Source organism: Cebidichthys violaceus, unplaced genomic scaffold, assembly GCF_023349555.1.
Source record: "Cebidichthys violaceus isolate CVI_PGR_0920_01 unplaced genomic scaffold, fCebVio1.0.p SCAF_26, whole genome shotgun sequence".
Taxonomy (NCBI): domain Eukaryota; kingdom Metazoa; phylum Chordata; class Actinopteri; order Perciformes; family Stichaeidae; genus Cebidichthys; species Cebidichthys violaceus.
In genome coordinates, this window is record NW_027176439.1 from 1,035,083 (window position 1) to 1,057,801 (window position 22,719).

Consider the following 22,719-nt stretch of genomic DNA (forward strand, 5'->3'; position numbering starts at 1 on the left):
AGTGTAGTATAAAATGTCTACTATACTATACTGACTTTCTATGGCATAAAATGCCGACTTCTTTCATGCCATACTATCGTGCCATAAAAATGACCTAAGAAAAGTAATAGTATTAAAAGATTATACATTTATTTAGTTTGAATGTTACTTCTTGGCGTGATATTCATCTTTTCATTCTGCAGTAAACTGCAACTCTTTGATAAGTGAACATTGAGTTTCTTCACCTCCATTGCTTGAAGAAGTCTGTGAGATGTGATGAGATGTGAAAGCTTCAAAAAGCTTGTAAGTTTTATTGTTATGCTCTTAAAGATGATAACACAGTCACTTGATACTTTTAAACATCCTTTTATTAACTTTTCATCACTACCAACTCATTTATAAACGGTTCCTCTTTTCCATTTCAACAGTCAAAATGCAAATGAATAAACACAGGGAGGAAAACAAACAAACAAACATAGTATGTACACAATAACCCACAACAGCACTGTGTTGAGGAGCAGTCAAGGCAAAGCAGACGTCCGTCATTCAACTTCATACTCTGAGCTAGTACCTCGAAAAATAAGTGTTTCATACAAACTTCGTATATAAAAATAATGGTTAAGCCGATATCTACTTAAACATGTTCTGTACCTAGTACGAAATTAAATAACAATAAAATAATAGTAAATATTGGCATGAGGACATAACGCGACTACACAAATAGATTTATAAATAAAAAACATAGAGGAAAACTGTACTTTTTTTTAATAATGAAAAATAAAAAAAGGATATTATTTAGCATGTGTAAGGGTTTAAACAGAAATCCTCAGTTCACATTATTCGACCACACAAAATCCACTCACTTATCCGACTGAACCAACAGGGGGCAGCACCAGCACACACGTTTTTCATACATTAGAGCAGGAACTAAAAGGGGAAAGTGTGACTGGTTTTCAGCCCGGTTTATACTCTCAGCAGCAGTGGGGCTCATTTCAACACTGATCATCAGGGACAACAGGAAACACACCACCATGACATCTTCCATTCAAGCTCACTGCTCAAGGCTTCAAAAGAACAGTGTCCTAAAACACCAGTTCCAGAGAAAACCGGCTTTTAAGACGTTCAAGCAACATGAGAAACACATTGCTTAAAGCTGACTGAAGCCTTTAGTGTGTCAGAGTTAAAACGACTGGGAAGTGTTGCTTGCTGCTCGAGAAAACCACAAAAAAAAAAACATTATACAAAACAAAAACTCTTATTAATCTTCAAAATGCAGCCAGTGCATTTGCTTACACATCACAATGAACAAAAAGTTTCAGAAAAACATGACGCGAGAGATACTCGGGTGTCGCACGAAAAAGGAGACGAAAACAAAACTACGAATAATGGCTGACTTGAAGATACACAAGTGTTCCAGGCAAGTTTTTTTAGTTCTCCATACAAATGACGCTGGCTTATGGAACCAGCGTGAGTAGCGTTTTCTGTTGAGTTAGCCAACCAGCGGCTAACTTTGTAGCTTTAGTGGAAAACAAAAAAGTAGCGTGGGGGGGATGGGGGGCAAACAACCCCAGCGACTCACAGAAGGAAACCATGGCACCCCTCGGCTTTACTGTGAAGGTTTGTAGCATTTCTCTTTTTTTAAAAAGACTACAAAGTCATACAAAGAGAGGAAAAAACAGCTGTCCTGAAATATACAGCACAAAGAGGCGAGAGGGGAGGGGCTTAATAGAAATCTGAAGCGGGGGGGGCACAAAGATCCTCGCCAGCCAAAGTAGAGATTGTCGTTTCCCCTGAAACACGGGGATACTTTGTTTTAGACAACGGCGGCGTCGACGGGGACCGGCTCGCTTGTCAGGGGTTTGTCTTCACTCTGGTCTCCTGAGGTTAGACCCTGCTTAGCAGAGAGGATCTGTGAGGACGAGAAAGAAACAGATGTTTGTTTGTTTTGTGCGTAAACATCTACCACCGCAACACAATCCTCTGAATGTTTTTAACAAGGTCATTTATCTTGATTTTGAAATTTTAAAGGGAACTTTTATGAGTTCAATGCAACTTCCTAAAACTTATAATACTAATATTTGAATACAACTTATTCATTTATGTGTTAGGAACAGGACACCTTAATGAACATCAGTGTAAAATACAAGATGTAAACATGCCGGAGTTTAGCAAGAATGCTAATTTACATCCATAGTTCTGAGACGATCAACTTCTGAGACTCTGAGGTTTAGAATATTTTAAATTAATCTACATAAATCTGAGAGAAAATTAAAAACAAAATAGCAAAACTACAAATGATTTTACCAACAAATAATCTATAGATAGATAATGTTCAGATTATTTCCTAAAACTTGTGCAGCATAAAAGAAAAAAGATGATTGTTATACTATTAGCAGCTTAAGATGTGGTTGCAGTTTTTGCTCAAAACTCTTGTTTACATTGAGTTTTCTCAACTTTTTATAGTGTATTTACTCAATCTTACAAATGAAGAAAAATCACCAAGAACTTCTCACTTTTTCCCCTCCAGAAATTATTTCTAAAAAAAACAACAATTCAGTCAAATGCGGTGTAAATATTTCAGTTCTAAATTGCGATTATAAAAAGTCGCAGCTCGTCTGTAGAGGATTTCCAGGGTTGATGAGTGTAGAGAGACGGTAGAGAGTCTCTCTGATCAGAGCAACACGTTCTGCTGACGCAGCTCGGACAGAATAAAGTGACAGATCGTGTCGCAGCAGAGGCAAAGCTCAGGGGGAGAGGGGGGGTAGAGGGGCTTGGCGGGCGACCAGGAAACGTGACCACAAACACACAGCAGAGCGGTTCACTCCGGCTGAGTTTAACCCGACTCTCACAGGTCCAAAACATGCTCTGACCTCTATATTTCTGTTTTTGAAAACCTGCAGTATGAATGTGAACTTTAAATCATGTGATCACCGTCCATAAATTCTGGCTTTACACACCCTGTCTCGTGTATTTTCACATATTTTTTTTTTTTTTTAATTTTATAAAATGTGTAAGTGAAGCTGTGGGGAAACTGTTTTAAGTTGTGCGAACTCATCCAAACCCAAAGTTAAAAAACTAAAACGTGATGCACCCCGACAGATCTCATGATTGTCGGATAAACCCGTTTTGTAAAAAAAAATGTCCCCGACTCAGTTTGTATAAATTAAAAGTTCAGCGTGTGCTGCTGAAGCGAGAGGAAATATCCCTCCGTCAGCTCTCCGGGGCTTTCCTCCACGAGTTAGAGGCGACTGAACAAAGCAGATTTTCTCTCATCCATCTTCTCAAACACTCACGTCCAGAGTGCTGAGTGATAACGGGGGAGTATCTCTCTGTCTGTGTGTGTGTGTGTGTGTGGGGGTGTGTGTGTGTGTGTGTGTGTGTGTGTGTGTGTAATGTAATTGTGTGAAAATGACTGATGTCCTTAGCACGTGTCTTTGCCAGCGATGGTGTGACAAAGAAGAATGATGAGCACCTGTGTGTGTGTGTGCGTGTGTGTGTGTGTGTGTGTGTGTGTGTGTGTGTGTGTGCTTAATGCGGTTATTGAATAGCGTGCAGGTCAGCATCAGTGTGACCTACATCCCTCTGGGTCTGCCTGTCCAGAAGCAGGACAGGATGTGAGCCGACAGGCGTGATTGAAAGACTCCAAAGCCCCCGAGGGTGAGTGTGTGTTTTTGTGATGGAGATCATACACACCTCAGAGACTTCCATCTGTCCTTCTCCATGTTGTTCTCAGGACCTTCGCTCTCGTACGATGCCAGGTACAACGCTGCAATGAAGGAAATCGAAGAAACTTTAGCTTTTTTTTTTAAAACGACGAAGTAGAGGCTCATAATAGTCAGGACTCCGCAGTCAACTTGTGTATTTTCTTCACATTTAATGCTTTTACTGTGATGAACGGAATGTTTTTGCAAAAGAAAACACACATTTTGGATGAGCGGCGACAGAAAAACACGCACGAAAATCAATTTTCCCATTTTACATAGTTATATCACAAAGGAAATCTGTAAAAACTGAAAAGAAATATTCCTGATCTCATCTCTTAAAATGCTATGTTATCGTTAGTAGTGCTTATCATTTGTTAATGAGAGACTCACAGTTCACTGAAGACCTAACTGCTCTGATGTTTATTAGTCGGTGAGGTTTTTGACTGTTCTGTCGAGCCTATAGATTTTATTTTTTAAAGTGAATCTTTAAAATTGAGTCACTGGCTTCTGAATTTATTTCACATCAGATTATTTGCTTTGCAGCAGCGGCATATTTGGATAATCTTACTAATATTTACACGATGTAGCTGATTTTGTCACCATCTTGGCTCTTGAAAAATGCATTTTTGCTCTCTTGAAGTTGCAATAAAACAGTAAAATATTTGAAGTGTCAACAAGCGAAACCATCGCAGGAACAAAAAAGTAGATTCTAACTTCATTTGGAGCCTGAAAAGATCAATTTAAAAAATGGAAAGGCATCACTTTCTCACACACTGTGATTCTCTGTCTATGTTAACAAATTGATTGACAGGAGGATGTTCACTGTCACTAGCACCGATAGCGGCGGCTGTGGAGGAGCAGAGCGCTCTCGGCCGATTGGTCAGTTCGGTCAGTGCACTTCAGTGTCGGGAGGATTTTACAGACCTCCCCGTCTCTCTCTGATAAGAGCCGGAGACACACGACTTTGATGTGGATTAAAGGAGAAAGAGACTCTCAGCGCCGCTCCGGTTTGAGAGGTGATAACAAGGTACGCGTGTTTGAGGCCGAGCAGGAAAGGAGTCATTCTGTCGTCTGAGATCTACTATATGTGTGTCTATGATGCTGTTATTTATTTTTATCCAAAGCACCGTTTCATTCCACATCTATACTCTCACTGACAGTATTTTGATTATCATTTTGCAGGATGTAAAGTAACATGATTTATTTAAACACTGTGCTGTGTTGCTTTTATTGCATCTAAAATAATCCAGGTTACAAAGAGTGATGCCTGCGTTTGCTGATATTTATTTTTAAATTTATTTATTATTTATTAAATAAATTAAAAAATAAATATTTTTTTGCGTTTTATTTTGAGTTTGCTGATATGACAAAGTACTCTGTTAATGAGAGTGAAACTTAACTAATGCGTTTAATTTTTTAAGCTTATTTTTTAGCTTTACAGCCTTAATTTAAAAGAAATAATCCAACATTTGAGTAAATTATGCAGCTGCTGCTAGCAGTCGATTAGCCTAGCTGACCATAACAACTGGGAGAAAGGGTACAACAGCTAACGGATTTCTGTCCAATGGTAAAAAAAACAAAAACACAAAAATAAATTTTACATGGTAAACTAAATGTCACGTGAGATTTAGTGACCTCTAGAGGTGATGTTTGGCATATTTCTAACTTTGGAGAGGACCAAGCTTCCCTTTACTTCCAGTCTTTAAGATAAGCTATGCTAATTAGCATGCTAATGCCTGTACGTTCTTCACCACACAATGCTAACACATACAGCGTGCTATTAATCTGACCATCTAACTCCTGGCCAGAAAGTAAAGAAACAGTATGTCATGAAGATATTCTAATTCAAACAGTCTTGGATCGTTCGTTATTGATTCATTGATCGATTGACTAACGTACCATCTTCAGTGAACACCGGAGCCGTCAGCAGGTACTGCAGGATCTTGCGATCCTTCTCAAACGGACACTCCACTTTCTTCCAGGCCATGAACTCGCTCACCTGTTTGGCGAGTTCCCAGAATTTCTGAAATAAAATAAAAAAAACAGAGACTACAGGTTAATATTCAGACGGAATCAACAGTAGTGTTTCCCAAAGTTATTTTTTGGGGCAGGGGCCCACTTTTTAAAAATGACAAACCATTGCGACCCTGATAATTTTTACTACGATTTGTGCATTACCATAGTAAGTAAAAACCAGCCATTTAGAAGAGATAAACGTTGTTTTATCATGTGTAGTTGAAAACATCTACGCATGTTAAATACTCAATAAATGAGACTAAATAAATGCATTTAGGTTGAGTTAACAAGCTTTTGTTTTTTTTCCTCTCATCAGTAAAACAATGCTGTTAATGCTAGCCTTATATTAGATTCAATATTTTAAGTAGGCTACAATTCTTTTAGAACAATACCAACATTCAGGCTCCCTCATGTGGCCCAAAAGTGTACTGCAGATATAAATGTTAAATAATAGAGGTTTGAAGAAATTCTGATTATTTGGCTACCCCAATAAAATGAAGTTTTCTGACCGGTTGGTTAAAGTCAGCTGTCCTGAAGTGTTATGTGTTCAAATGTAGCGTAATGAAGACATAACAGGGAAGGAGAGGAGGAGGAATCAGCTTTAGGATGCAGTGAAACCTTAAAATAGTGCTTGATTCTGAGTAGCTGTGACCAAAGAGCAGTGGAAACACTTGTGAGTCGTCCGTCACTGGTCAGCGTGTTTGTTCGGAAACACAGCTGAACTTTAAACACTCGGGTCTCACTTCTTCATTCTCTAACACGCTTTAGGGAAGTGGAGATAAACAAACCAAATCTGTCACCATGTGTAGTAAGTAGTAACGGGTGGGAACTTCAGAAAATCTGGGGTAAACTCCCTCTGGGGGAATTCAAAACTTTACCTCAAAGTTGACGTGTCCGCTCTGCAGCCTGTTGGCACAGCCCTCGTTGAGGAAGTAGATGTCTTTGATGAGCAGGCTGAAGAAAGGGACGACAATCTGCAAGACAACAGAAAGAGAAAGGGATTACATTTCACCGGGAAGATGCGCGGGGGGAATTCCATGTGACTCACAGGTGTGTGTGATCTCCATAAACATTCAAAGGAAAAAGGATTACAATAGATATAAAGGGGATATCTTATAATGTTCAGTATCATTTCCAGGGAAGAAAGAGACCTCCTACTCTTCTGATCATGAACATATTCAGCAAAAGAAACAAGCTTTCCAGGCCTGTAGCAGCGTGTACAAATACAACCTTTAATAACCTAAAACAATGCATCCAGGACAAAGTGAGACTGGAGTAGTGAGGATGTCTTCCAGAGAAGAAGAATTCCCCCTTTACAGTCCTTAATAATTAATCAGCACCCTCACACAATGATTCAGGTCACTGCTTGTCTGGGCACAAACATTGACATTGATGGAGAGCAAGGTGGGGAATAAAAAAATGGGACTCCATTCAAATATCGGTAAATTTTACGCGTGTGGGATTTTCCTTTCTTCCCTGGCGCAGAATCAACCGTTGGGAAATCAAACCGGCTGGCTGGTTAAATCTGCCATTTGTCAGTTGCTAAGGCTGATGGATAAACACCACTTTTGTTCCAGAGTATCAAGAGATTGCAGCAATCTGGTACAGTGACCTATAAAATATAAAAAAAACCAACTGGTTTGTCAGGAGAGAGGTGACAGTCAAACACATCTCCATCATCAAACATTCATCATGGTGGAGCTTTTAAAAGCTGGAGAGCAGCAGACTAAATGATGCACAGGACGAAAAACAAAAAAATGTGCATTTGATAAACTGTCATTCCAATTGTGTTGCATGTCGCAAACTTTCCTCTTTTTCCAAAAGCCAGGCAATCCTTTAACGTTTTTTTTGTCTCGGCCGACTGTGAAATTGTTGTCCTTGAGCAAACAGCTGACAAAAAGTTAACTCCATGTCAGAGAAGTCTTTACACAGCGTACTCCGAGGGCTCCGTAGCAGCAGGATGTCGTTTACAAGAGCTGGCGTGCATGCAGGATCTGAAGACTGTTGTCGTGCGTGCGTATGCGCGCGTGCGTGCGCGCGCGCATACGCACGCACGCACGCGCGCATACGCACGCACGCACGCGCGCATACACACACACACACACACACACACACACACACACACACACACACACACACACACACACACACACACACACACACACACACACACACACACACACACACACACACATGTTCTGCTGCTTTTAGAGAAGAAGAAAAAAAGTGCGCCTCAGGAGCAGAGAGGAAGTCGTTGTCACAGCTGGACACAGAGACGCCAGGTCTGGATGTGTGGCCTATAAATAGATCTACTGTAGAGGATGTGTCCTATTTAAAGACGCTTGTGTCTTCACCAGTATTTCTTTGTGTTTATTGAAGGTTCAAAAGATGGTTATTTTTATTCTTATTTGGGGGGTTTGTCAGTCAATTTTCTTTATTTCAGCATTTTTTCTTGTTGTAGTCTTTTCTTTTTGATCATTTGCGGAAGTACTAAACCGATTATTTCATTACTTTATCGACAGAAAATCTATCAGCTGCAATTTTGATCATCTATTAAGCAAAACGCTGGATTTTTGAAAAAAACCTTTTGTTGTTGTTGCCAAAACAGGCAACAACAACTTGGTCGCCTGGGGCCACGGTGAACTTGTGATGAGCATTATTCAATATTTTGACATTTTATAACGTTTCATTGAAAATAAGAAGATAAGAAAACCTATTTTTCTATTAGCTACAGTCATAATTGTTAGTACTCATACTTTAATCCTGATATTCTATTCATTTTTCTTGGTTTTATTCTCATTACCTGATAATAATCTTTACCGTTTACCTGTTGTGCCTCTTGCAAGTGCCATAAGTCCACTTTATTATTACTGCTATTATCATTATTAATGTGTAAACACAGAAACTACCTGCTGCCTGATGTCCACACCAGAAGCAGAGACCCAGTGTGTCAATCAAACAGAGAGCTCCTACAGTACGTTAAGTGAACATAGTACTTTGCATCATGTGATGGATCGGCGGTTTTGCCATTTTGTTAAATGAATCAACACGGCAACAACTGAGGGAACATTGAAATCTTTCCGTCCTCGCAGCAAACAGCAGCAATCAAACAAAAAACAAAAACAGGATGAATGGAGCACAAGCGTTGGCTCGGTTGATCCTCCTCACAGAGTCATCAGCACAGCGGACGCCCCGGAGCAGTTCATAAACAAGCCCCTCCCTTAAAAAGCAGAGGTCACAAGGGCGAGGAACATACCAGACGTTTTGGGAACTTTCCGTTTCACGACCCTCCCCTGACCTCTTGTCCAAGTATGTTTGCATTTCTGAGCTCCAAAAAAAGGGTCCCTCGCATGCCTCGGGGAGTCGGATACATATTGACAGTACACTCTGTCTCTGCGAAAACAAAACGCGCATATCCAACACATGATGTCCGAGGGGGAGACGAACCACTGGCGTCTGTGCCGGTTGGCTCTCGACACAATGTGTTTTGACGATGGAGGGGAAACCAAGACCCTCCTCGCATCTTGACCCATTTATTACTGCAACCTTTGTTTCCTCCTCAGAGAGGGAGACGCTGTTACGCAACCTCTGTTCAAGTCCACGACGCAGTAAACACGACTCTAAGACGATAACGAGGCCCGACGAGGAGCAGCGCTGTGCTTCGTTTCGCCGCTCTCCCTTCCTTTGCTTCAAAAATAAAAAATAAAAAAATTGTTGCGATAACAATCACAACTTTTTTTACATAACTGTAATCAGAGCGAGAGGTCACTTTAGATTCCTCCAGCAGCTGTCGAGTGCTCTTCTGCAAGACACCAAACCCCCCTCGATTATTCACCGAGTGGCTCTGGATGTTGAAACGTAAACCGTGAAAGTCTGGAGCGCAGATGTTTCAACTTTTGGGGATTATATATAAACGGTGGCTACTGGATGTGTGACAAAAAGAAATGTTTGTTGACTTTTTGGCAAATTTGGACTCCATTAAGTGCCAACGACTAGTTAATCCGAAACTTGGCCTTATTTCTTAGAGTTTTTTATCTAAATGTTGGCATGTAAATTAACTTTATGCACAATGCATTCAGATGAGAGCTGAACTACATGTGAAACCAAATGGAAAAAGTTCTGACTGTATTCTAATATTGAGAATACAAGTATATAACAGGAGTATAGAATAAGAGCATATGCTAGCATGATCGTTGAGGACTCACCTTCTCTCTGCTGCTGTTGGCGGTGAACGACCGCTGCGTGGCTCCTCTCAGTGCTGTTCTGTAGTTGTAGAAATTGCTGGAAGGATCCATCTGGTGCTATGGAGGGAAGAATACGGTGTCAGTTTTTTGGGCACAGGCTAAGGTCTGATCAAAACTCCACAAACAAACAAACGAACAGGTGAGCAGAGCGTCTGAAAGTGGATTTGAGGAGCCAACAAGCCGTCGATTAAACGCATTTAGTTGCGTTACCACATTGAAAGTTTAGTTCCTGTATTGATGTTTCGACTCATAGAGGAACTTTTTGAAAAAAAAAAAAAAAAAAAATATATATATATATATATATATATATATATATATATATATATATATATATATATATATATATATATATATATATATATATATATATATATATATATATATATATATTCAATTTCAGAAAATACGTAGTTGGAAATGATTAGCAATTTGATTATCTGACAGGTAAAGAATGCATTACTTATTAGGTTTTTCAAAATCATTCATTTATCAAAAATGTTAACAATTTGCTGGTTTCAGTTTCTCCAATGTGAGGATTTCATTCCCCTCGGAAAACTTTAAACTTTCCCATAATTCATAGTTTAAATTAAGTTATGGATTTGATGCGATAATGATAGTTGCATAATAAAAGATTGAAAAAGTGTCACTTCCTCAAACGAATCACCTCCATCCCAACTACTCAGTAACTCAACCCCTCAGTGTTGTGACAGAAGCCTGAGTGAGTTATGTGAAGAAGGAATCTGGGAGATAAGAAGATGACGCCATCGAGTCCGTGACCTCGAACACATAAACTCCACACAGCCGACAGATTATGACTCAGTGGGACGGAAAAGTTCAGGATTCACTTCAAATGAGGCTCACAGGGACGAACCGGGAGGTTTAAAGGAAATCATCAAAAAGAGTGAAGAGCTGAGGAGGCGTGTGATTGACAGAGAGGGGGAGGGAGAGAGAGAGAGAGAGAGAGAGAGAGAGAGAGAGAGAGAGAGAGACAGAGACAAACGGGAGGGAGAGAGACGGAGATGAACTCCGGCGGGATGCAAAGGGAACCTGAAGAACCGAGTCCCAGACCAACTCGTCTGCACCTCAGATCTCCTCGTTCAAAAAGGAACCGACTGGCGGCCCGTTGGGCTCAGAGAGCATCTTCCCTGCAGCGTCTTTGTGTATGCAGAGAGGCTGCTGGTAGGAAACGGGGATATCTTTTGTACTTTTTTTATGTTTGTCTTTGGGAAAAATTCTAAACTCAATAAAAGTAATCCTTTTTTTCCCCCGTCTTGATCTCATCTCTTGTCTGCTCACAATTTTGCTTCTACAGTCTCAGTCAAATCTCGTCTCTCCCACTCAGGTCCATGTTCTCAATATTCTGTGTTTGTCTTTGTCATCTCACTCAAACCCAACTAAACACTGGGCAAGAGAAGAAGCTCCCCCACACGCCCACGACGCGGTTACTCATCGGTGTGAAGCACAACAAAAACCCACAGAGTTCATGTTTCGGACAATGACAAACTGAAAAGATGAGGACAGACAATGTTTGAAAACTGCAGATTCTAGCGAAGTTTTTCCTCCGTAGAAGATCTATTATATCCAAAATTCTTTAACCTGAGGACCTCGTCTCTCTTAAGTGCTGCAGAACCAAACACGTGCACATTTGTGTTCAAGCTTTTTCATGCAAACTCACTTCTAAGATGTCAAACTTGGCCGTTTTCACTTTGTTCCAGGTCTTCTTGAGCCGAGACACCGGACTCATGTTCATCCCAGCTGCAAGGAAAACAAATAAGACAATGAGAGAGATATCACACATCCATGGAAACACCCAAACATGATCGCATTAACACATGGCATTTTCCCATTCAGCCAGACAGACACCCCCCTCCTCCCATGGCAGTCATCCTTTAACATCCCTCCGCCTCCCCCTTTTCTTTCTCTCCACTGTTGTTTCTTCTGATGCAGCGAGGCAAAAAGGCTGCAGGAACAATGGAGCTAACACACGCCTCGTTTCCCCTCCCAGTGCTCTGCTTCCCATATGGTAATCCTGTGTGTGTGTGTGTGTGTGTGTGTGTGTGTGTGTGTGTGTGTGTGTGTGTGTGTGTGTGTGGTGCAGGTTCAGGAGGCCGAGGGCTCACCGTCAGAGCAGAGCGACAACACAACAAAAACAACCCTCGAGCGCACAAAAAGGAAGTCACATCCACACGCGTAAATATAGGAACTCTAGTTTTTTCCCTTTCCTGCACGTTTCCCAGGAGAGACGGTTTGAGTTTAACGTGACACTTCAGTGCCGCAGGCGAAAGAAACCAACGAGAGTCCGACCACGGCGGACGTGTGACGGTGTCTGTCAAATCGAGTCTCGACCTCCATCCACTCACAAAGACACCAGTGTGTGTGTGTGTGTGTGTGTGTGTGTGTGTGTGTGTGTGTGTGTGTGTGTGTGTGTGTGTGTGTGTGTGTGTGAGTGAGAGAGAGAGGACAGGTGTTGGCTGTGGAAGTCGCCCCGCTGGGACACACTCTCCCCTTTTATGACAACATTATTATATCTTTGATGTTTTCTCCTGTTCAGCGCCGACACAATGTCGCAGAAGAAGAAGGAGAAGGAGAAGAGGCGCTGACAGAGCGTGTATTTTTTCCTCTATTCTCACTTAATTCTAGTGGTATCTAGTCTTTGGGTTTTGAGATTTCCATCTACATTTGATGTCTTTACTGATTCAGGACATGAGCGAATTAAATGTAGTCTGAGCTATATCTCAGGTTAGGGTTCTGGTCTTCGTGGGTCTGGGTCTAATACTTAACTCCAAGAACCAGAAACTATATCGGGCCGACTACATAAAAAGGTGAATTTGCTTTCATAATTTGGGGGGGCTAACCCTTTAATTAGATCACTAATACATTGTCTAACCCTGGTGGTTCCCTGGAGACGAGGCTGGTGGAGAATAGAGAGGGAGAACAGCTGGCACTCCAGTATCCTCTCCTCTCCTCTCCCCCCTTCACCATCCTCCCTCGTGTGCTCTCACTCTCTCTGGTCAGTGCTGACCATCTGCCTAGATGCTTTGCTCTGCGTCCTCTTACAGCTGCCCCCCCCCCCCCCCCACACACACACAACCTCTCTGCCCTGGACGTACAGACCCTCCCCCCCCTCCCCCCACATCCATCCCCCCTCAGGCCTGTGAGGATGACCAGATGCCCTCTCCTCTGAACACTGGGACATCTCTTGGAGGCCAGCGGCTGGACCCTCCGGCGATCTCTCTAAACTGTCTGAGGTGCTTTCGGGGTTCCACATGCATCTTAATTATTTTACATCTTTATCTAAGCGGGCTAGTTTTGCGTAGAGTATCTATTTTAAAAAAGGTACATATTTACACACATTCACATCTGGAAGCTGCTTAGTGAAACTAGAGTTTAATCTGTGGCCTCTAAGCAGCTCCACTGGAGCAGTTTGGGGTTAAGTGGCTTTGGGTACGGGTCAAATGAGTCGGAACTCCTTCAGGATTCCTTGATTGAATCAGCAACTTTTCAGCCATAACTCTGTTTTTCTAAAAACCCTTCTATCCCACCAAAGTTAGTGCATATAAGTGTTTTTTTTTTTTTTTAAACACAGGAAAACACAAGAAAAATAGACACTTTTAATGTCACAAACGTCAAACAATGTAAAGAGTGAATAAATTATAATAGTTGTCCAAATCCCTGTTGATTTTGTTGATCATATATTAACGTTCAAAGCCGTCAAACAGCATCGCGTCAGAAAAGTGGCAAAAAAGTGCCGCCGGAGTGTCACAGTTTCTCTCTCACTACGCATGCGATACAAGTATATAACGGTCATGTTTTCTGCTACGTGACATTCCAGCAGTATCCATGATACTGTGTGAGTGTTTCTGCAAAGTAGTCAAATGCCAGAAGGCCACGGGGAGAAGCTGCCACTGAGACAATTATCTGCATGAACTGCCGCTCCGCTCCCTCGCTGATGTCATTAGACTCCAGTAAATCACGCACGTTGGAAATGAACTGGGACAAAGTCGTGACAGCTTACTCGCTGAACAACAAATTGCGTTTCCTACGCTGATCTGATTTACTGACGACCTGAAAAGAAAGAGCCGGAGCGCAGAACGGAGGGAACGAGTGCAGACAGAGCGAGTCCAAAAGACTCACAAGCAGTGCTGACGGACAGAAGAATAAAATAATAAATCACATGTCACGTCATCACAGAGAGCGGGAAAAGAAGAACACGACTCACATATGATGGCCATGAGGGAGTTAAAGTTGCCGATGTTGAAGCATTCGCGCGCCACGTCGATGAAGAACTCCATGACTCGAGCTCGCTGCTTCTTCTTCACGGGCTGTTAACAAAATGAAGAACATAAAAAAAACAAACTGCATTAGCCTCCATGACTGAATGCACTGTCTGGAAAATGTGTTTGTTGGAAATCAAACACTAAAAGTGTATTATCATTAAAGTACAATGCAGAAAGTTCTGATGTTTGCTTGTACTTTATTGGAGATTTTGAGGTTTTTTTGCTAAAAATATTTGAGACAGTATTGTTGCTTTTTTTTTTTTACCCTTTTGGTGCTGAATTTTTTTTCATTATAAATCAATTAAAGTCATTTATTAAGCAAAAATCTAAAAGCAAAAAGCGGGAATTGTTCCAGCTTCTCTAATGTGAAGATTTGTGGCTTTTCTTTGTTTTAAATAATTGTAAATTGCATATATCTTGAATATATTTTAGTTAGATAAAATAATAATAATAATAATGATCTTTGCCTCCTGCTATGTCCAGTGGCAGTAAGATCAAGTGCCAGAAAATTTAAATCAACAACTTTCACAATTTGTTGTTTTGAGCCTCAAAAATGTGAGAATTTACAATTTTTTTAATTGAATGTTTGGGTTTCAGACTTTTCATTGGACAAAACTAAAAATGTTTGACTTTTATTTGCAGCACAATCTTCTGTTTTTCCTCCTGCACAGCCTTCATGTTCGTTACTCACCATGCAGATCTCTGTAGCCACCAGATAACTGAGTCTGTTGAACCATTCGACATAAGCTTCCAGGTTACTGGCCTTCTTGTGATCACTGAAGCAGCTCTGCAACAACAACAATAACAACAACAACACACACTTTCAATTAGCATTTGAGCCAATTGCAAAGCAAAAAAAATAAATTGTGCTGAACTGGATAAATAAAGCTGATATTGTCTCCCCCCCCCTCCCTCCTCAGTCAATGCATCACTGAACACAAAAAATAAACTCCAATCACGCTCAACTTCACTCTGCTTCTATAAGCACAATAGTGGGCAATGTTATTCACATTATGCATGCTGGTCCTTTGTGTGGATTCTCCTCTTGATTGAATTCCACACATTCCTTTGGCCTTACGCCACTCGCCCCCATCAAGTGTCTCCCGCCAGTGGACACGACGCATTTTAAAAACATGCATTCTCGTCTTTTCCAAGTGGCTCGCTGGACTACGAGGCGGGTTAGCCCGAGGCACAAAGGCAGCCACCCCCCCCCCCCCCGGGGGCTGTTGCCTAGCAGCCAAACGCCAGACCAGAGAGCCCACCGCCAGAGACACACATTCACCAACTCCCCTTCCTAAAATATAAACCCTTGGCAGCGGTGGTTGCTAGGAGATGAGATGCATGAATGTCCATGTCGTCCAGACGATGGGATGATTTGAGGAAATTGTCGGTGATGTGTGTCTGAGTTTATGTTTCTGAGTGTGTGTGTGTGTGTGTGTGTGTGTGTGTGTGGCGGATATCTGGTCTGCTGCTACAGTCTAGAAATCACCTGACCTCACTTTGACCGGTGCAGAGGCCAGTCTGTCTGTCTCTCTGTGTGTGTTGTGTAAACTTAACATCCGTCTGGAGGAGAAACTAGGCCACCTCGCTTCTAAACCAACAGCAGACGTAGACCGGTCGGGTCACAGCCAGGGAAAGATTGCATAACTACTATGTACTGTATGTGCGTCTCTTATCCGCCGATGTATTCTGAGAAGAGCGTGCAGACGTTACCTTATCGTTGTCCAGAGGGTCTTTCTGGACGAAGGCCTGGACAAATTCCTCAGGTCCGATGTAGCTCAGTCTCTCCTGAGGAAGGAAGGGAAAAATCAACTTCCTGCATCCATCTTTAGTTCGGTCAAGAATGCTGAGGAATGTTCTTTGACGCCTTTGACTTAAAAATGGTGTTTGAGGAATCCTTAAGGGAAGCTTCAGGTGGCTGACGTTAGCCAACTTTACATAGACATTGTCGTTTTGTTGACTTTCTGGCTTTTTTTCTCGTACTATTGTTACACTACACTTTAGCATTTACTGTTATCCTCCAGTTGTCACTTGTGGCCACTCAACTAGAGTAACACAGGCTTGGTTTAATCAATTCAAGAGTTAATTAGGGCTGAGGATACTTAATGGATCATTCCCATTAAAATGAAGCAAAACTTTTAGGCAAATTTCTGCTAAATAGAATGTGCTTTATTTTCCAATCGCCTACCTTTATGCAAATATACTCAAGAGGATGTGACTAGATTTCATAATTAATGAAGGACCAGTAACTCTGATATTTCATTCTGGTCTCAAACCTGAACTTCCTCTGATCCACATGGTGTTTGTATCAGCTAAGATTCCACGCTATAGTTAAGTACGCTACATTTTTGGGGGGTTTCTGGTGGAGCACAGTTGCAGTAGAACATTGAATACTTTGATATTGGAGTATCCCTGTGCACCTTCTTCTAATGTAATCAAATTCATCTTCTCTTCTTCCCCAATTCAAGCGTAATAACTTTTTTTTTATGCAAAAATGTGCATTAAAACATGTAAATGGAGGCTGACCTTTTGGGTTCTGAAAGAAACCCTTTGATCAACCTCTGGTTTTTCCAGATTGACCAATTTGTTTTTTCAACGACAAACTGACATGTAATGAATATAAAGCTGTGGTCAAACACCGCTGTTTAAAATCAATGCTGTGGTGGGTCGGACGTGGGCGGAGCCACAGCGTTCGGTTCACCTCCACTGCCGCGCTGATTTCTAATCCATCATACGTGTCAGCTCTCCCCTCTCTCACATGTTCTCCTCCCCAGCATCGATTCGCTCTTATTCTCTTTGGCTCATGTGCCGATATAGAGTGTGAGACATTTCTGATTGTTCTTTGGGAAATAGCATTTACATCTTAATCTGGTTTGACGCGTCGCAACAAATGATTGATGATTTAAACAGATTTTTTAAGATGTGACTGATGAAGGTTAGCTTTCTGGGCCAGGTCTGGTTCAACCACAGGCTTCTATTGATCAATGGGAACCGTCCTTGAAAAAAAAAGAAAAAAAAAAAAAAATAGCTCTAAATTAAAAATAAACACAATTGTAAAGACAATTCCTGCAACTTCTGGATTGCTCTCACCAGTTCTATGTGCGTGAGCTGTTGGGCGACGGTGAACGGGTCGTTGCAGATGGACAGCATGTCTCTCTGGATGGACGCCTGGGGCTTCGCCTTAAGAGCCGTCAGGCGCTCGGCCGCCGAGGCGTTGATCTTCACCAGCGCCTCCTCGTACTGGCTGAGCACCGTCAACCTCCTGATCAGACCCTGGCTCATCTGGCCCACCGCCTTCCTGTAAACCTGGTGGACGAATGGAGGAAGGATAGAACAAAGGGAAAGGGGAGAGGGGAAAGAAAAGAGTTTGTTAGAGCTCAATGTTTAGCAGCTTCAAAGGAGTTTTGTTTAATTCACTTGGGACACCAACATATTCCTCCATAACCACATTCAGGAAATGGTTCTTTCTCCGCCAAACTCTCATTGAGGACATCCAAATAACCTCGAGCTATGCCTTTGTTTTCCTGTTCTCCAGCTCCGCACTGGTTTAAAACCCGATGGAGACACTCGCTGTTAGGACACCGCTACATCACCGAGGGCATGAGGACCACTATAACAGAGATGATGAGAAGGTGAGTGCGATATAAATTTGACCAGAATCTCCACTAGCATGCGTGCAGCCACTTTTATTTAATCCCTAACCACTCGTCTGTGGCAGAGGGTGATAACAACCTCACTGGAATTTACAACCTGCGCATGTTGACTCTGTGTCAGCAGAAACCAACTTTGCAAACTGATGCCAGCTCTCGGCCCCAAACCACAGAACGGCCCTCAAAATGTGACTCCTCTTAAGTATTTATCTTGCAGAAAAGCATCTCTCTGGTCATGCACCGGGAAGGGTCGCTCGCAATGTTACGCAAGCCTCTTCCTGCCGGCCTCATTAAGGCGCCTCAGCTCAACCGGGACAGATGGAGGACTATTGGCTCGCTAGACCCTCAAGAGGTCGAGAGGCCGTCCTCTTTTGAACCTTTCCCCTGGACTCCAAACAGGCCACAATTAGATAAGTGTTCCCTCACAGACACAGATTAGCGCAGAGGTTTCACAAGAGGGTCCATAGAGGGGAGACTGACATGTGCGTTTGATTTTCGACATGCAGGATCCTGTTCGTGGCCCCGTTCCACACCACCGGTATGAGCTGCCCAAAGAATCTGGGGTGACGAGGCCCCTTTTCTCACGACCACAACCCTCTTCCTGGAACTTTCTGCCAATTCAACCCTGCAGAATCTAGATTCTACAAACGAGACTCCGGTTCCAACAGGGTGTGGAACAAACATTACAATGGATGCGGAGGCCCGGTGCCTAGACAGCAATCGAGTGTGAGGACGAGACGTCTTGGGGGAAAAGTGAGCAGATTCCCATCACTCAAGGCGGGGAACCATTTCGGAAAATTCACTTCCCAGGGCATGACAAATGCATCTGTCTGCTGGTGATGGGTGTGATGGCACATGAACAGACACATTCGCATGTCAGCCAATCGACTGGGGCTCTGTGGATGATGTTGCAGTTGTAGCAAAGGGTGATTGCAAGAGCACACGTCAGAGAGAAGAAAAATGAAAAGAAACGAGGATTCAATAGAAGTGGGAGTCGAGATGGACTGGAGATCAGAGAGAAAACGACTCTCTGCTCCTTGGCCAGGTGCACAGAAGGAATTGATTATTTTTGAAGGTTGTAATTCATGTTAAATAAATAAATAAATGGACTTCTATTCATTTACCGTTGAAGTCCTTAAATCAAGCAAAAATGCATCCACATGCACATTTTTCTTGTTCCAGCTTCTCCAATGTGAGGATTTTCCGCTTTTCTCATTTTGTATGATTGTAAACGTAATATCTTTGGTTTTTAGGAGTGTTGGACAAAGTGAGCAATTTAAAAAGGCATCTTGTCTGGGTCTCCCAGAATGTGTGATGGACCTTCTTTCAATCCAAAATGAATCCATAAAAACATGGAGAGATTAAAATACACTGACAATAATCATTAGTCGCAGCCCTAAATGAAACATCTCCATTGAGACATTGTAGAGTGAGCGTAAACAGCGGTACACACTCAGCTAATGCTCGACCACGCTCCGGCACACTTGGACCACAGTGAGACTCGCCACCAGTGGAAATCGCTCCAGTCGCCACTTCAAAGTCAGCCATCTGCCCCAGCTTCTGTCCCCACTACAAAACAGAGGACGGCCAGGGTCGGTGTAAATATAGTCACAGGTCTTGGAGGCAACAGCGTGCCTGACATTTCTGAGCAGAGGAAGTCACATTTGTTCATCAAAACTATTGGCGTTACGTATGAGGGGGGGGGCAGCAGGGGCACACTGTTCCCAAACGCCATCGACCCTGGCAGTGATCCCGAGGTGGCAGACGGCCGCTCGGTGCACAGGACTGAGCGTGTGGTCGCCTCGTGCCGTCGTATCACCGGAGGTCCTGTTTTTCTTGGCCCGAGAAGCCGTTACTTCCTGCGGAGCACCACCTGACCCACACAAGAAGGCCCGGCTGTTTTTAGCAGGTTAGCCAAGCAGCACTAATGAACAGATAGTATTATTTAGGATAGGATTATTTTAATCTACCAACACGTTGCCAAGGCACGATGGGGCAGAAATACCATCCGACCACCTGAGACGTACTGGCATGTTGTAGGGATGTCCCGATCAGAGTCTTTGAATACTGAGTATCTGCCAATATCCAGTCCCGATCAGATCATTCTATTTTGCTAGGTAAGACAGCTGCACAGTGGACAATTCAAGTGTATTAAAAATAAAATCAATCCAATGTATATAGCTCTGCATTGCATTAACAAAGAAATACAGTAGAAATAATGAAGTTCCTGTTGTTTCCTTTTTTTTTTACAAAATAACAAAACCTCTCTCTATTGTTTTGGATCGAGATAATTTCGATCTCCCTTTCAACAAACTACAACAACTTAAAACAACACACGCAGCGTCTTACCTGTCATGAAAGGGTACTATGCATGCAACATTGGATTTACATGTCTGTCCAAAGATCTGCCTCACATTAAGCATTAAACTGGATATATAATGTGGTATCTGTTAAATCATAACCAAGCAAAAACAAAAAGAAAAGAAAAAGAACATAAAAAACAGCACAGTTTTAGGGAAGGCAGGAACTCGGTACCATCAAATGAGGTCAGATCACGATCAAAGTGCTTGTTTTCTTCTCGACTGCTGCTTCCCTATATATCCAACCACATCCATAATGACAGTCCTACTTCAGGGATCAAGGTCCCTGAATGTTTTGAGTGTGGTCTGGACACCACTTTGACCAGATGTTCGGGACGTCTATTCTGGACCCAAAACCCTTTCCCAGAGCGCTGCGGTCGACGCTCTGAAGACGTTTAACTCTGTACTCAGGACCTGCTGATGGTCGGACCTTTGTGTTTTGCTCTCACAACATGATTTGGAAAATCTATGAGACACACAAATGCAAATTAGTTCTGAACCAACCGGCTGCCATCGGAGCCGATTCCTTACACTTAAGACTTCTTCGCAGAAATGTCCCGTGGCTTCCACAGTATCCAGAGCGAGGAATCGATTTGTATCATCACGGGTTATCATATATGGATATATGAATGAACAATATCACCACCTTACTTCCTCAATATTTGCTTGAGGCAATTTTTTTTAAATCCGAGGCACCAAAACTTCCCTAAGAACCGTTCATATGACAAACCGTTCTCTGTGCTAATCATGAGCACAATATCTGTGGCCAACATGATATCACAGCATAACTGCAGGGTGTTGTACAGTATTGTGAAAGGTTGCTTTGTCAACACAGTACATACATCTAGTGTGTGGGATCTACATCTTTTCATGGAAAGAACATTTTTCCAGTCAAACTTTCAATGAATACGGGCTCATTTAAGGGCGGCAGCATCGTGCTCAGTTAGGTTTCCCAGAAAGACTAAAGAAACGTCCATGTATTGAGGAAAACTCGTGGTATTTTTGAGTTATTATATTTTAGTAACCAGATGTATTACTGAGGTCTAAGGATGCTGTGAAATTGCCAGAACAGAATCCAACAGCATAGCAACTCAAGAAGTTTGGACAAGAATCTTTTTACTTCTTCTTTTTGAGAGAAAATGAAAGCAAAAGTTGAATATATTTCGCAATCTGCCAGCTCAACAACTTTCTGGTTCAACTGTCACCTACCAGAGCAATCGTGTTTGCACTTGCAAACACGATTGCTGTTACATTTTCTATGTAACGAGGGATCATAAGCAACTTTTTGTGTGCTATCACTTTCAATTTAGCTTCCAACAGGTGTGTTAGATAATAAACGAAAGGGAAACGGATTAAAGACGTTACCGGAATAAACTACTAAACTACTGAAGATGCTTTCTAATGACTTCTGAAGGGGGGGGGCAATCATTTCCTGCCATAGTTTGGATCCACTTGTCCACATTAAGGATCACTGCAGATCAATACAACAGCAAGGTGGGCCTCCAAAGAGGATCACTCAGAATAAACTTGTGTTTTCACTGCATGGTAGGACTCTGCTGCACTAGACTCACTTCTGGTACCGGGTTTGTTTCTCTATTTACAGATAACACTATTTACAGAGCTGCTGATCATCTACAATGCTTAGAACCTCGACCAAGGTGGTACCAAGAATGGAGTGGTTCTTTTGGTACTATCCAAACCTAACGAACTGAACTGCTTGGTGGAAACGCAGCTTAATAAAAACACTTCATGTTGCCTTTTACTCATAATTTGTGCCCATCTGTAACTGAAATATCCGACTGCTTGTCGTGTTCAACTGACTGTGGATTTCAGGTTGTAAAAAAATAAAAAAGGTAAGTTAGAAAAACACCTGTGCCTTTCAATTATTTGGATACATTTAAAAAAATGTAATCTTCATTTGTTAAATGTACAGAGTGTGATATCACCTCAAGGGAAAGAACGAGGGAATCTTTGTGCTGCATGACTTTCTGTTGCCTCGAGGCCACAATTGATTTCAACCCTCAAAAGTATCTTTTGAGAGGTGCCGTTAACGCCAACTGCAGCCACTCTACTGTGAAATCAAAAGATGTTTGTGTGACCAGCAAAACACAGCGTCCGTGCCTACGACTGAGGGAATGTGTATTACTGGAGGTCAGTTAACAACATGTGCTCTACACCAGTGGGGGGGTTTGCACAAAGAGAGCAGACATGGGGGAGCTGTAAATGTGTCCAGTTGTCATGTGAGACACATATTGATTTCTAGATTAAAGCAGGATCAATACTCGTGCTTGTACTATTGATGAGTCATGTGAAACCTGCATTAAAAACAGGTGGGGATGGGTGGGTTGTGTTTTTCTTGTGCCGAGCAGTAAAGGAGGGACGTCTTCTATCGGGACAGATGGCCGTTTGTGTCCTCCATCACTGTCTAATCTCTAATATCCTGGGAGGCAGGAGAAAACAGCTAGCAAGAAATAACTGCACTACACAAC

At 42.2% G+C, this 22,719-nt stretch overlaps 1 protein-coding gene across 1 annotated transcript in view; it reads right to left on the reverse strand.

Moving 5' to 3' along the window:
* Positions 1-329: 329 nt before the first annotated feature.
* rasgef1ba (RasGEF domain family, member 1Ba) overlaps positions 330-22,719 on the reverse strand; it is a 31,784-nt gene continuing 9,394 nt past the window's right edge. The window contains exons 5-14 of the mRNA XM_068720704.1: positions 17,311-17,526; positions 15,934-16,008; positions 14,912-15,007; positions 14,163-14,265; positions 11,619-11,698; positions 9,905-10,000; positions 6,578-6,673; positions 5,583-5,706; positions 3,673-3,745; positions 330-1,888 (exon numbers count right to left, since the gene is read on the reverse strand). Of these exons, the coding sequence (XP_068576805.1) occupies positions 1,864-1,888; positions 3,673-3,745; positions 5,583-5,706; positions 6,578-6,673; positions 9,905-10,000; positions 11,619-11,698; positions 14,163-14,265; positions 14,912-15,007; positions 15,934-16,008; positions 17,311-17,526 (984 nt within the window). The 3' untranslated portion in view covers positions 330-1,863. The remainder of the gene's footprint in view (positions 1,889-3,672; positions 3,746-5,582; positions 5,707-6,577; positions 6,674-9,904; positions 10,001-11,618; positions 11,699-14,162; positions 14,266-14,911; positions 15,008-15,933; positions 16,009-17,310; positions 17,527-22,719) is intronic.